The 14,023-nt window shown below is 41.0% G+C and overlaps 1 protein-coding gene across 1 annotated transcript in view; it reads right to left on the minus strand.

Moving 5' to 3' along the window:
• Positions 1-14,023, minus strand: part of LOC308651284 (kinesin-like protein KIF28P) — a gene marked incomplete at its 3' end in the record, with an annotated part of 81,321 nt that overhangs the window by 24,720 nt on the left and 42,578 nt on the right. Inside the window, exons 4-7 of the mRNA XM_081298207.1 lie at positions 13,166-13,201; positions 7,622-7,846; positions 5,443-5,597; positions 1,025-1,136 (exon numbers count right to left, since the gene is read on the minus strand). Of these exons, the coding sequence (XP_081154333.1) occupies positions 1,025-1,136; positions 5,443-5,597; positions 7,622-7,846; positions 13,166-13,201 (528 nt within the window). The remainder of the gene's footprint in view (positions 1-1,024; positions 1,137-5,442; positions 5,598-7,621; positions 7,847-13,165; positions 13,202-14,023) is intronic.

Here is a 14,023-nt window from a genome sequence, read left to right on the forward strand (position 1 = left end):
AAAGGATAAATAAATAATAAAAATGGGCTAGATTAAGTGATAAAAATGGAAGGATGTTTATATTGTAAATTTTGGGGAGAGGTCTGGTCCCAGGTCCCAGTAGGAGCATTTCTCTCCAAAGCAGGACCCTACAGGAGGCAGAGTTCACCTAGGTTTGCCCCCTCTGCAGCAGAAGAGCATCGAGCCCTGATTTTAACACATTTCATGTCCCACCCACATGGCAAACATGCTGTGCTGTCTGGCATCTTTGCTAACATGACAGATTCAGCTGCTTTCCAGATTGTGAGTCTGCCCTGTGACTATCACAGTCGAATGAAAATTTCCAACCTCACCACACAATGACTGCTGCTTGAGAATATCACGACATCGCAACTGTTACTTTCTAAATTGTATTCATTGTTTTTTGGTTTTTTTTTTTCCTGATAGTAATAGTAATACATGTCCTGGGCTGGGAGTGCAGCTCTATGGTAGAGTTCTTAGCAAATGCAAAGTCCTGGGTTCCAACCTCAGCATTACAAAAACAACAAAACAAAAAATCATGTATGTTCCTTATAGAAAACCTGAAAACTACAGAAAAAATTAAATAAGAAAAGTTAGTGCAGCCAAGTGCAGTGGCACATGCCTATAATCACAGCAGCTTGGGAGGTTGAGGCAGGAGGATCACAAGTTCAAAGTTAGCCCTAGCAACTTAGCAAAGACCCTAGGCACTTAGCAAGATGCTGTCTCAAAAAATAATGGGCTGGGGATTGGCTCAGTGGCTAAGTGCCCCTGGGTTCAATCCCTGGTACCAAATAAATAAATAAATAAATAAATAAATAAATAAATAAATAAATAAATAAATAAGATTAGTAATATAGAAGCTTTATTGAAGATTGCACCAAAAGTCATATGTTAGTCCATGCTGTGGGTCAGGTGCTATATTATGAAGGTACTGAGAATAATTTTAATCACAATAACAATAACGATAACGATGATAACAATAATAGCTGAATCAGGCTAAAATGTTGTAAGAAGGTGATTTTACCAAAGTAGTTCTGCTGTTCCCACCCAGAGCTGACTGGAGCAGTTTGGTCAGTACAGAATCTCTGTAGGGAATGTGCAAGACTTTCTTCCCAATGGCTGCATCAGCCAGAGCACTGAATGCAAAAACAAACAAACAAACAAACAAACAAAAACACCCAGTGAATTAAAAAAAGGTATCAAGAAGTTAAAAAAAAATTATCCCTAGGGATAATTCAGAAAAGTCCTCATTCAAATCCCCTTTGGCTCCACAAATCTGATGATAATACCTAAGAGTAGAGATACCTTGTGAACAAAGATGCAGAAGCAAGAGAGCTAATGTGCACGAGCCACTGAGTCCCTGTCCAGAGTCAGCTCTCCAGAAAGCATAACAGAGAAAGGGAGGCCCAGGCCTGAGAAACCAACCCCCTTTAGGCTGAAGAGACTGCAGGCTTTTATTGTCAATGTGTATAAAGAGAAGGAAAATGAGGACAGCTGGGCAGGGGGAGGACAGGTTTGGGAAGTGGTCCGAAGTCCTTTTCTCTCCTACTACCTTAAGATCCTTGAGGGAGGCCCTGCTATGACTGCAGCCTTAGGGTGAGAGGGAAAGACAAGTCCCCACCCAACTCCAGGGGACAACAAAGAAAGCATCATTGAGCCAGTGTGGTGGTGCACACCTACTCAGGTGTCTGAGGGGATCACTTGAGCTCAGGAGTTCAAAGCCAGCCTGGGCAATATCATGAGGATTCTGTCTCAAGGGGATGGCATCGAGGGGAGTGAAAATAGGAGGGAGGAAATTTGTAAGAAATTATAATCACAAGAAGAGAAAAAGAAATCTACAAAATTAATATAGCACAAAGCTACTTGGGAGGCTGAGGCTGGAGGATACCAAGTTCAAGCTCAGCTGGGGGAACCTGAGGGGAGACCCTGTCTCAAAAAAATAAATAAAAGAAAGAAAGAGAAAATCAACACAGGAAAGTTGGAAAAAAAACAAACTGATCTTTAAAAAACAAGAACAATTGATATTAAAAACACCATGGGCATGTTTAATAGCAAATTAGACAGTGCTGTAGTTGGAATTAGTGAATTAGAGAGCTCACAAGAAGCAATCTAGATTGTGGTCCAGCGCCTTAGTGACAGGAAACAAGGGAAAGGTTAAGGACCATGGGTGACAGAGTGAGGGGATCCAAACAGCTAACTGAAGTTCTGAAAGAGAAAAGGGGAAAGAAACGGGCAGAACAAGTGTATGAGTTAATGGCTGAGAATTTTCCAGAAATGATGAAAATCACGAATCCACTGAGATGTGAAGTCCAAGGAATCCCAATTAGGATGGAAATCTTCACTCATATACAACATGGTCAAATTGGAGATCACCAAAAATAAAGTGTTTTAGTGCAGTTAGGGTAACAGCCATAGGGCAACCAGTTTAAAAAAAAAATAGAATGACATCCTTAATGATTTGAAAGAAAATTCTACCCATCTACATCTAAAATTTGGGGTGGGGGCGGGAGGTACCAGGGATTGAACTCAGGGGCACTCAACCACTGAGCCACATCCCCAGCCCTGTTTTGTATTTTATTTAGAGACAGGATCTCACTGAGTTGCTTAGCACCTCGCTTTTGCTGAGGCTGGCTTTGAACTCACAATCCACCTGCATCAGCCCCAGGAGCTGCTGAGATTACAGGCATGCACCACCACGCCTGGCCATAATCATAATGTTCATCAATACACACTGTAAGAAAATTAAAAACCTATAACTTGGAGAAGATATTGACAATACATATGCCTGAAAAAGATAATAAAATATGAAAAGAATAAATGCAAATCAATAAAAAGAAAATAACTCAATAAAACAATGAAAAAAATAAGAATAGGCATTTCAAGAGGAAGCATATTGTTAATAAACTTATTAAGTGATGCCCAAACTTGCTAGTAACCAGAAACATCAAGACCACAATAAAAAACATTTACACCAACTTCATTGGTAAATACTGAGAAATCTGACAATGTCAAGCCTTAGAAAAGATGTGAATCAAGAGGATACATTATACATTCCTATTGGGCATAAAATTGATCCAACCACTCTGGAAAAATATTTGTCATCATCTTATAAAATTAGGTATTTGCACACCTTATAACCCAACAATTTCAATTCTTTGTCTATACTCAAAAGAAATGTGAACATATTAGTACCCAATGATTTGTATAGGAATGGTCATGGTAGCACTGATTGTCATAGCAAAACCAAACTGGAAATGACCAAAATGCCATTCAATAGGAGACTAAGCTACATTCAACAACCTGAATGAATCTCATGAAGTTTCATGAAAGAATAGAATAGAAAAAAACTAACTAGGAACACATAACATGGTTAGGAATTGTTAATAATGTTGAGTCTAGGGCTGGGGCTATAGTTCAATAGTAGAGCATTTGCTTAGTATACAAGATACCTCGAGTTTTTCCCCAGAAGCACTGCCCCCCAAAAAGCTGAATCTAAAAGTAAGTTCCTGAAATTCTCCTCAGTATATACCCAAAAGAAATGAGTGATTATTTTTCCAAATTACTATGTACAAGAATGTTCATGGCAACTTTATCAATAATAACCGAAACCTAAAAACAAACTATCCATCAACAGGAGAATAGATAGATAAATTGTGATATATTCACACAATGAAAGACTATAGAGCAATGAAACGAATAACTACTACATGCAGAAAATTTGTATTATCTCAGAAACACAATCCTTAGTAAAAGAGGTCAGATACACAAGAAAGGGACCTCATAAATGGTCTCATTTATATAAGAATCAAGAAAATTAGGCAAAACTAATCTGATGACAAAGGCCAATTTCTACTAGAAGGAAGGGACATAAAGGAAGACTTTGGGGTTTTGAAATGCTTTGCATTTTCATCTGGGTGGTTCTGTTAGTTTTCCATTACTGTGACAAAATACCAGAGAAAAATAAAGCAAGAAAGGTTTATTTGGCTCACGGTTTCAGAGGTTTCAGTCTATGGTTATTTAGTCACATTGCTTTGGAGCCATGGCAAAGTGAAACATGACAGGCAGCTATGTGGCGGAGAAGTTGTTCACCTCATGGTGGCCAGGAAGCAGAGAGAGTTGGAGACAAAATATACCCTTCAAAGGCAAGCCCCCAATGGCCTAACTTCTTTCCAATAGTCCTCATCTCCTAAAGTTTCCATCACCTCCATTAAGACCATTGAACTATGAACCCCTAAGTGGATTAATCCATTGATGAAGTCAGAACCCTCAGGAACCAATCAGCCCCTAAAGGTCCCACCTCTGAACATTGCTACCTTCAACACAAGAGCTTTGGAAGATATTTCAGATTCAAACCACAACAGTGATAATTACACAGGAGTGTGTGTGTGTGTGTGTGTGTGTGTGTATGTGTGTACACATGTTCTATACATGAATTGAGATTTAAGATTTGTGTACTATGGTTTTTGCCTTAATAAGAAATCTTTTAAAAGCAAGCCACAGAAGACATTAAAGCAGCTTATCTTTTGGTCACTAAGCCATAGAATTTAAATACGATAAAATAAGAAGAGAGGAAGGATGAGACAGAGAACATAAAATTCAAGTAGTGGAGACCAGGAGAAGAATCCTGTGCCGACTAGTTCTTGGGGTTTGTAGTGTTGTTAGTATTTTTGTTACATACAGGAGGACCAGGTGTGAGCTAGTGATGACGCTGAGTGTCATGGTTTAGATATGAGGTGTCCCCCAAAGGCTCATGTGTGAGACACGCAAGAACATCCCAAGGCAAAATGATTGGGTTATGAGGTGTGACCTAATCCACGGCTTAATCCACTAGTATGGATTAATTGGGCAGTGACTGTAGGCAGGTGGTGGTGCCTGGGGGTGTGCCCTTGGGATTTATATTGAGCTTGCTCTTTCTGCTTCCTGGTGCCATGTCCTGATCTGCTTTCCTCTTCCACACTCTTCTGCCATAACTGCTCTCAGGCCAAGAGCAATGGAGTCAGCTGTCTGTGCACTGAAACCTCTGAAACACGAGCACCAGATAAACTTCTTTTTTTTAATTTTTTTTAGAGAATTTTAATATTTATCTTTTTTTAGTTTTCGACAGACACAACATCTTTGTTTGTATGTGGTGCTGAGGATCGAACCCTGGCCGCACGCATGCCAGGCGAGCGCGCTACCGCTGGAGCCACATCCCCAGCCCCCCAATAAACTTCTTGTCAGGCCTTCTGGTCGTAGCAGTAAAAAGTTGACTAAAACAATGAATCATGACCCAGGGTTGTAACTAATTTTTCCTTCTATTCATGGCTTTGTTCTGGTGCTGGGGGCTGAACCCAGAGGGCACCTGATAAGCGGGGCTCTACCACTGAGCCACACGCCCCAGCCTCTGCTTTTTCATATGTAAAAAATGTTTATGGCACAGATCTCTGTACCCTGGCTACGTACCTGATAACGTTTCCTAAACTGGTTAAACTTAAGTTAACCCGTGATCCTTCTTTCAGTCTGTCCCCTTCAGCTCCTGAAGATCTCTGCCTTTCACTTCCAGCTAAATCTACCAGATTAATGCTGGATTGTTTGGTGAGGGCTTTGTCTAGGAAAACCTGTAGGAACACACACAGGCCATGCTGTTAGAGTGCCCAGCCTCTTCCACGTGCTCAAATGGTTCTTGGGATTGTATTTCAAACTCAAAAAAAAAAAAAAAAAAAAGCAACAAAATGAAATTAATCAGCCATTCACAGCACCATCCTCTTTACAGCAGCATGACCAGGCCCAGGCTTCTCACTGGTCCCTTCCCATTACTGCAAAGCTCTTTTCTGAGGAAATACTAGACATCAATGATTGCTCTGGAGTATCCATGGTCATTGAGATTTAAAAATGTAAAATACTGGGGAAGTGCAAAATAAGTAATTGTTCAGGATTGTGTGGTCTTAGAGTGGAACGAACCTCCATTTTAGAATCCTACAGATTCTCTTGCTGGTGACATGCACTTAACCTGTAATGTGGTGACAGTAGCACATTATTGAGATGTCATAGGGGTTCAAGGTAATAGATGCAAAGGTCCTAACACAAGCCCAGCATGGACTGTGAGGTGTTCCTGTTACTGCAGACCCCACTGAAGAGCAGGGCTCTAAATCTCTTCACTTGTTTATTTGTGGCTGATTTCTTCTTTTGCCCCTAAAATATGAAGTCAAATAATTAGCAGGGCAAACCATGTAAGAAGTTTGTGAATTTTACTAATATTGTAAAATCAAGTGACTAACCCTTAAAAGTTTACAAAGTTCAGCACACCTGTAACCCCAGCAGCTTGGGAGGCTGAGGCAGGAGGATTGTGGGTTCAAAGCCAGCCTCAGCAACTTAGTGAGGCCCTAAGCAACTCATCAAGGCCCTAGGCAACTCAGCAAGACACTGTCTCTAAATAAAATATTAAAAAGGGCTGGGGATGTGGCTCAGGGGTTGAGTGTCCCTGGGTCCAAACCCTGGTTCAAAAAAAAATGTTTTTACAAAGTTCTTTAAAATGTATTATCTCGTTCAAGTCTCCCAACTTTTGTGGGAGGAGAGCTATGCATCCTATTTTACAGAAGAAGAAACTGAGGGTTAGGGAGATTATTTCTCCCAGTGATAGAGCTGGTCAATAAAAAAGTCAGACTTCTGCGTGATCCAGTGTTTGTCCACCAATCATGGCTGAGCACAAGATGATTTTCATTGATGCTTACTTTATCTATTACTAGTACTGTGGCTTACAGGGTAGAATTGGTACAATCATAGTTAACTACAGTGTTCCCCCAACACTTGTGAATTGCCATTTCTAGATCAAACTAAGGATATTGTACATATCAGTCCCTGATGCCCAGCTAGGAGTACAGAGGAGAAAAGCCCACTTTAGTGGGCTTTAGTAAGTAGAAAGTTATGTGGTACATGGATTACCTGGTTTTCAAGAATTAATCCAAGTATCAGAAAGTACTTCAGTATGTGGCCCTAGGCTCATGGATCTGATATTGCTGGTCCTTATATTGGTGATGTATAGACCTGCTACTGATACAGTTCTCCAAGATAAACTACAGAGTCATGGTCATATCTTCACAATTTACTCCTTGATCAACTTGGGGTCAAAATTCACTTCTCACAGCATGAAATGTACTTGAAGAACAACAGCTAACAGTGTCCTCTGGGCACTGTGAGCATCTGGTGTGTGGTAGGACTCCACCATGAGCAATAGCACAGGGTGGGGCACGGGTATGAAGGTGAGGGGTGGGCAGTAGAAGAACAGGTCCTCACTTTTCCCTGCTTCTAACCCTATATTCTATGGTTGGAAGCAGCCACTTTAATCCATAAATCAAACTGGGAGGGATAATCCCAGTGGCTCAGGAGGCTGAGACAGGAGGACCATGAGTTCAAAGCCAGCCTCAACAATGGCGAGGCGTAAGCAACTCAGTGAGTCCCTGTCTCTAAATAAAATACAAAATAGGGCTGAGGATGTGGCTCAGTGGTTGAGTGTCTCTGAGTTCAATCCCTGGTACCAAACCCCTGACAAATTGGGAAGGATCCCACAGTATCCACAAACCTATTATGCCACTCGGGACCCTCCCTAAGGTCACCAGGACACAGATAGTCACCTGAACCTCACCTGCTTGAGCTGAATAGTGATGACCATGTGGGATCTGCTGCTGCTGGTGTTCATGTTGGTCGAAGCTGTGGTCCTGATTTTTGTTCCTTGTTCCATCAGCTTTTCAATTTGTGCATAATTCTCACAAGGCACAGACTTCAGGCCTTCCACATAAAAGCCCAGCTGTTGGTCTTCCCTGACTTTTAACCCACCAGGTTTTTTGGTTCTAGACAGCAAATCTCTTATCTTTCGGGGGGCGGGGGAAGAATGTAAACTTCAATTAGTCAGGAATCTTTACTTTAGTGTTTTATTTATGCCTACAATGTAATAAGAACTCAATAAATAAATGAATAAATTTAATATTAAATTTCTGTAGAGTGCAGATGAGGGTGTAGCTCTGTGGTAGAGTGCTTGTCTAGTATGTGCAGAGTCCCCAGGTTCAATCCCCAGTGGAGGGGAAAAAAAATTCTGTGGGTACCAGACAACCTCATAATTGAACTCAGTAAAAAACAGAGAAATGGATAAGCAAGAAGAAAGAAACTGCTGGGCACGGTGGTGCATGCCTGTAATCCCAGCAGCTCAGGAGGCTGAGACAGGACAATTGTGAGTTCAAAGCCAGCCTCAGCAAAACCAAGGTACTAAGCAACTCAGTGAGACCCTGTCTCTAAATAAAATATAAAATAGGGCTGGGGATGTGGCTCGGTGATCAAGTGCCCCTGAGTTCAATCCCTGGCACCCCCCCCCACTCCCACCCCCCAAAAAAAGAAACTCCTGTTGTAATTAGTGAATCAGAAGCCTATTTTTTTGTACTAGTTATTGAACCCAGAGGCATGTTACCACTGAGCCACATCCCCAGCCCTTTTATTTATTTATTTATTTTTTATTTTGAGAGAGGGTCTTGTTAAGTTGCTTAGGTCCTCACTAAATTACTGAGGCTAGTCTCAAACCTGCGATCCTTCTGCTTCAGCCTCCTGAGTCACTGGGATTACAGGTGTGCACCACTGTGCCCAGTTAGAAGCCTAAGTTTTAAAATTAATTTAAAAGATTTTTAGAAAGCCATATTGTTTTCCAGTATCTAAGCACTCCAACCAGACTGTGATTTCCTCAGGGTGGACCCATAACTTTTTATAAATAGATCTCAGTGAGCACACAGGGAATGCTCATTGAGTGCACAGTGTAACTGGAGCTGGGCTGATGAGTAGTGTTCAATTTTTATGTGGTGCTAAGGACCGAACCCAGTGCCTCACACATGCTAGGCAAAAGCTTTACCACCGAGCCACAACCCCAGCCCCAAATCCTGCTTACTCTTATATTTGATTAGCAATTCCTTTATGGGTACCATAAAAACAAATCATCTGCTGGCGTTGTGGTGCATGCCTGTAGTCCCCGCAACTCAGGAGACTGAGGCAGGATTGCAAGCGAGCTTCAGTAATTCAGTGAGACCTTCAGCAATTTAGCAAGACTGTCTCAAAATAAAAAATGAAGCCAGGTGCAGTGTTGCATGCTTTTAATCCTGTTAGCTTCAGAGGGGGAGGCAGGAGGATCACAAGTTCAAAGCCAGCCTCAGCAACTTAGGAAGGACCTTTCCTAAAGCAACTCAGTAGGACCTTGTCTCTAAATAAAATACAAAAAGGGCCGGGGATGTGACTAGGTAGTTAAGCACCCCTGGGTCCAATCCCCAGTACCAAAAAAAAAAAAAAAAAAGTACCGAAGTCTTACTTTAACAAGAACAACCATATGTAAAAGTAAAAACAATTAGAACTTAGTAACATGCAAAGAAGTACCCAATAGAAGAGCAGGTTTGTAACACTACCCACAACACCACCTTTCTGAACCTTCTCGTTAAGGAGGGAAGTTTATTCAATCCAAACAGCATTTGCCACTGCTGAATGAAACAAGAGACTATGATAATTTGAGAACTCTTGTTATTGGAGATTAGTGTGATGACATACTTTGACCATGGCCTCAGATCAGAGCTCACATCGCCTCTCCCTCCAAAAAGTTGCAGCTGGAAAGCAGCACATGGGTTCACTGTGAGGGCCAGGTGACCCAGAGAGCCCAGAGGAAGGAATGTCAGGTGCAGAGAGGAGTGGGCTGGAAATCAGAAGCACCTGGGTTCATAGTCCTGGTTCTGTGTCCCAAACTGCAAAATCCTTGGAAAGTCCCTCATGTTCCCAGTTTTCCCTCTTAGTATGAGGGAGACAGATGGCATTCTCTCTAAGCTGTCCCCCAGCAGTGGTATCTGTAGTTCAAAGTCCTAAAGTCAAGGTGGGATCACAGACTGAAGTGTGGGCAAGCAAAACAGTGGACAGAAGGGGTCAGAGATAAGGAAACCTCACCACAGAGACAGTTTCTGCTTCAGCCAGGAAGCCTTTTATGTCATTTCCATCAAGTAATATAAATTCTTGGAAGTGGCATCTCAGGCTTAATATGTGAACCACTAAAGTTAACTAGCAAAAAGGATAAGCTTATCTGGATGGAAAGTACCGGGACCCAGAGACAGGGCGGCTCCTGGCTCCAGGACCCTCCAGGTTGCCTGGAGATGAATACAGACCATCGTGATTCAGGCAGGCATCTGAGAGCTTCCTAACTCCTCTCTCTGCTCTACTTGGCATTTCTTTAAATCTGGCTACATTCTGCTTAAAACCCAATCCGACGGTCTTATTTTCCTATTGAAAACCTCTGTTGAGGGACTGGGGTTGTGGCTCAGTGGTAGAGCATTTGCCTAGCATGTGTGAGGCACTGGGTTCAATCCTCAGCACCACATAAAAATAAATAAATTAAACAAAGGTGTTGTGTTCATCTACAACTGAAAAAAAATTTAAAAAAAGATCAAAACCAACCCCTGTTGACTCTCAATGACTTACTAGACCAACCACTTTACTGTTTGGCAACTCTTTAGCTTTATCCCAGGAAGCCTCCCCCATTCTTGCCCACCATGCAGCTCACTCTGTCTACATGGGACACTCAATGTTCCCTTAAATGCCATGCACTTCACATATTAATGTTTTTTTTTCTTTTCTTTTTTTTCCTTTTTGAGTTGCTGGGGATAGAACCCAGGGCCTCACGCATGCTAGCCGGGTGTTCAACCACTGAGCCACTCTCCTAGCCCTATGAATAGATTTTTATTTATTTTTTATTTTATTTTTTTAAAGAGAGAGTGAAAGAGGAGAGAGAGAGAGAGAGAGAGAGAGAGAGAGAGAGAGAGAGAGAGAAAGGATTTTTAATATTTATTTATTTATTTATTTTTAGTTCTTGGTGGACACAACATCTTTGTTGGTATGTGATGCTGAGGATCGAACCCGGGCCGCACGCATGCCAGGCGAGCGCGCTATGGCTTGAGCCACATCCCCAGCCCATGAATAGATTTTTAAATGCTGATCCCTAAGCCTAAAGTCCCCCTGTCTGCACCCCTGCCCTCCTCTCACTTCTCTGCTTCACCAAACTCATAAATATCCTTCAAAGCCCAGGCTAACTCCTCTGTGGACAGTAACAAACTGTGTGTGTGTGGGGGGGGGGGGGAGTGTAGCTGCCTCCTCTTCTATGCCTCTCTCTTTTCATACCCACACAGCACATGTGTTACTTTTAGAAGAAGTGGGTATACGATATTCCACTCAACTTCTCCAAGGTAAGGACCATGTCTTAGGTTTTCTTTGTCTTCAGAGTCTAGAATGATATGTGGAACATGAAAGATATTTAATAAACTTTATTTATTTGGCTGTTGAAATATCTAATGGAAAAATACTCATAGAATATGAGACCTCTAAGATAAGAAAATTGGACATTCTGGGATGTCCTTGGGTCTCATATTCTATGAATGTTCAATTTTCTCATTTTAGAGATAAGGAAACGGAATTCCAGGGAGATTACCATCATAAATAGGTCTCAGTAGGGAGAGCAACATGGGGAGATGCTGTTCTCCACATTTTCCCCTATGATCTTGGTAATAAAGGAAATAAGGGGAGGCCTTTGGATAGTTTGGGAGGTTACACAAAAACTATTAAGATATGGTCTCTGCCAATAAGAAACATACAATTATAGATATACTTGTCAATTATCCTTTCAGCAAACATGCTGGGAGCACCCATTCTAGACAAATAATTATGCTGGGCTGGGGGTTGGGTAGCTCATGGTGGAGCACTTGCCTAGCATGTGTGAGGCCCTGGGTCCACACCTCAGCACCACCACCAAAAAAAAAAAAAAAAAAAAAAAAGTGAAGTCCTGCAATAGGATAGAAAGATGCTCATAGGGAAATTATTATTTAAAAACCATACTTTAAAAATTTGTTTACATATTTGCACATAATGAGTCCAAAAGAAAAAGGTAGGCTGGGCAGGATAGCACACACCTGTAATCCCAGCAGCTCAGGAGGCTGAGGCAGGAGGATCATGAATTCAAAGCCAGCCTCAGCGATGGTGAGGCACTAAGCAACTCAGTGAGACCCTGTCTCTAAATAAAATACAAAATAGGGCTGGGGATGCGGCTCAGTGGTCAAGAGCCTCTGAGTTCAATTCTTGGTACAAAAAAAAAAAAAAACCACAAACAAACATATGAACACTTGCTAAAGATTTAAATTTTTTTCTGGATATTTAGAAGCTAGGTATATAGCTCAGTGGTAGAGCACATGCTTAACATGTGCAAGACCCTGGATTCCAGCCCCAGTACAACTAACAACAACCAAAAAGAAATTTAAAATTTAGTATCTCTTATATACTCTGTAAATGAACAAACTAAATTTATACTAAATTTGGAAATAAGGTCATCTTCCAAAGTAACCCAGCTAGCAGTTGAGAAAGCTGGGATTTGAAACCATGTTCTGTATACTGCTCTCATAGGGAGCAAGCTGCATACAATCTATGAGGCAAACTCAGGCCACCAACTGTTTTTGGTGTTTCACATTTTCAAATTGTTGGAAAAACTGAATGAAAAATAATACTTCATGACACATGAGAATGATGTGAAATTCAAATTGCAGTGTCCCTAAATAGTTTCATTGGTGCACAGCTGCATCCACTCATTTCCGAGTTGTCTCTGGCTCTCATTGTTCTACAACAACAGAGTTGAGTAGTTTTCAAGAGACAGTAAGATTCTAAAAGCCTAAAGGATTTATTCTCCAGACCTTTGCAGATAAAGTGTGCAGACCCCACACAACATCACCTGGATTGACGCTAATGACCTCAGAATATACAGACAGGAGTTGGCATTCAAGCTGGACCTTGAAGTTGAATGGTTTCTTTGGGGGCAGAAAAAGCAAGAAAAGTAGACATAGAAAGGCTAGATGTCTAGAAAAAGGATATGCTCTGGAAAGGAGGAATAGTTCTGTGAGACTGGAAGAAAAGCACATGCAAAAATAAACCTTAGGAGGAAGCTGAGAGGTGGGTAGAGCTGGGAAGGGCTCATCTGAAAAAGAATCACTAAAGTTTGTATGTGAGAAAATATAATCTCTAGGGCTGGGTATGTAGCTTAGTGGTCGAATAAGTGCTCAGCATGCACAAGGCCCCAGGTTCAATCCCCAGAACCAAGGGGGAAAAAAGTATTAAAAAGAAAATACATAATCTTTATTACCTGTTCATTGTAAATTTCCAGCATACTGAATGTAACCTGTATAGAGAAGAGCACAAGTAAATGTTCTCTTGAAACCGTCATCTTTGGGGTGTGTGTGCGGGGGGGAATCATACACACACACACATATTATATTACATATAATATATACTCATATATATACACATAAATATCTCAAATGTCTAACAAAGAAAAGATAATATTAAATAGTAAATAGTAAAGCTCTATTCAACATGCAATGGGTTATCAAATAATTTTAATGCTATTGTAGAGGTTCTTTTTTCTTTATTTTTTAAATTATACATGACAGTATAATACACTTTGATACATCATATCTAATGCAGTATAATTTCTCATTCTTCTGGTTGTACATGATATAGAATTCTACCAGTCGTATAGTCATATATATATATATATATATATATATATATATATATATATGGCAATAATGTCTGATTCATTCTACTATCCTTCCTACCCTGGTACCCTCTCCCCTCCCTTCACTCTCCTCTGTCTAAAGTAACTCTGTTCTTCCCTAGCCTCACCACTTATTGTGAATTAATATCTACATATAATGGATAGGTTCTTCATAGAGGAAACACATATTCTGTACCCTACTGTAGATCTGGAATATTGCTAGCCAAGCTTTAGCCTCTTCAGCAGGATTGGGGGAATCAGAATGGCTCTAGTCTAGAGATGTTTGCCATGCTCTACTCATTATAAACCTGGCTTGTCTCTTGGTCACCCAGTGATGAGTCTTGCCAATGAAGTCTCAGGACCACAGAGCATATGATTAGGTTCAGAGTGATTGGGTAAAAATGAACAAATAGCCAGGGGTTAGCAGACAAGAGAAGTCTCTAA

Source organism: Spermophilus citellus (genome assembly GCF_964194105.1).
Source record: "Spermophilus citellus genome assembly, chromosome: 6".
Classification (NCBI taxonomy): domain Eukaryota; kingdom Metazoa; phylum Chordata; class Mammalia; order Rodentia; family Sciuridae; genus Spermophilus; species Spermophilus citellus.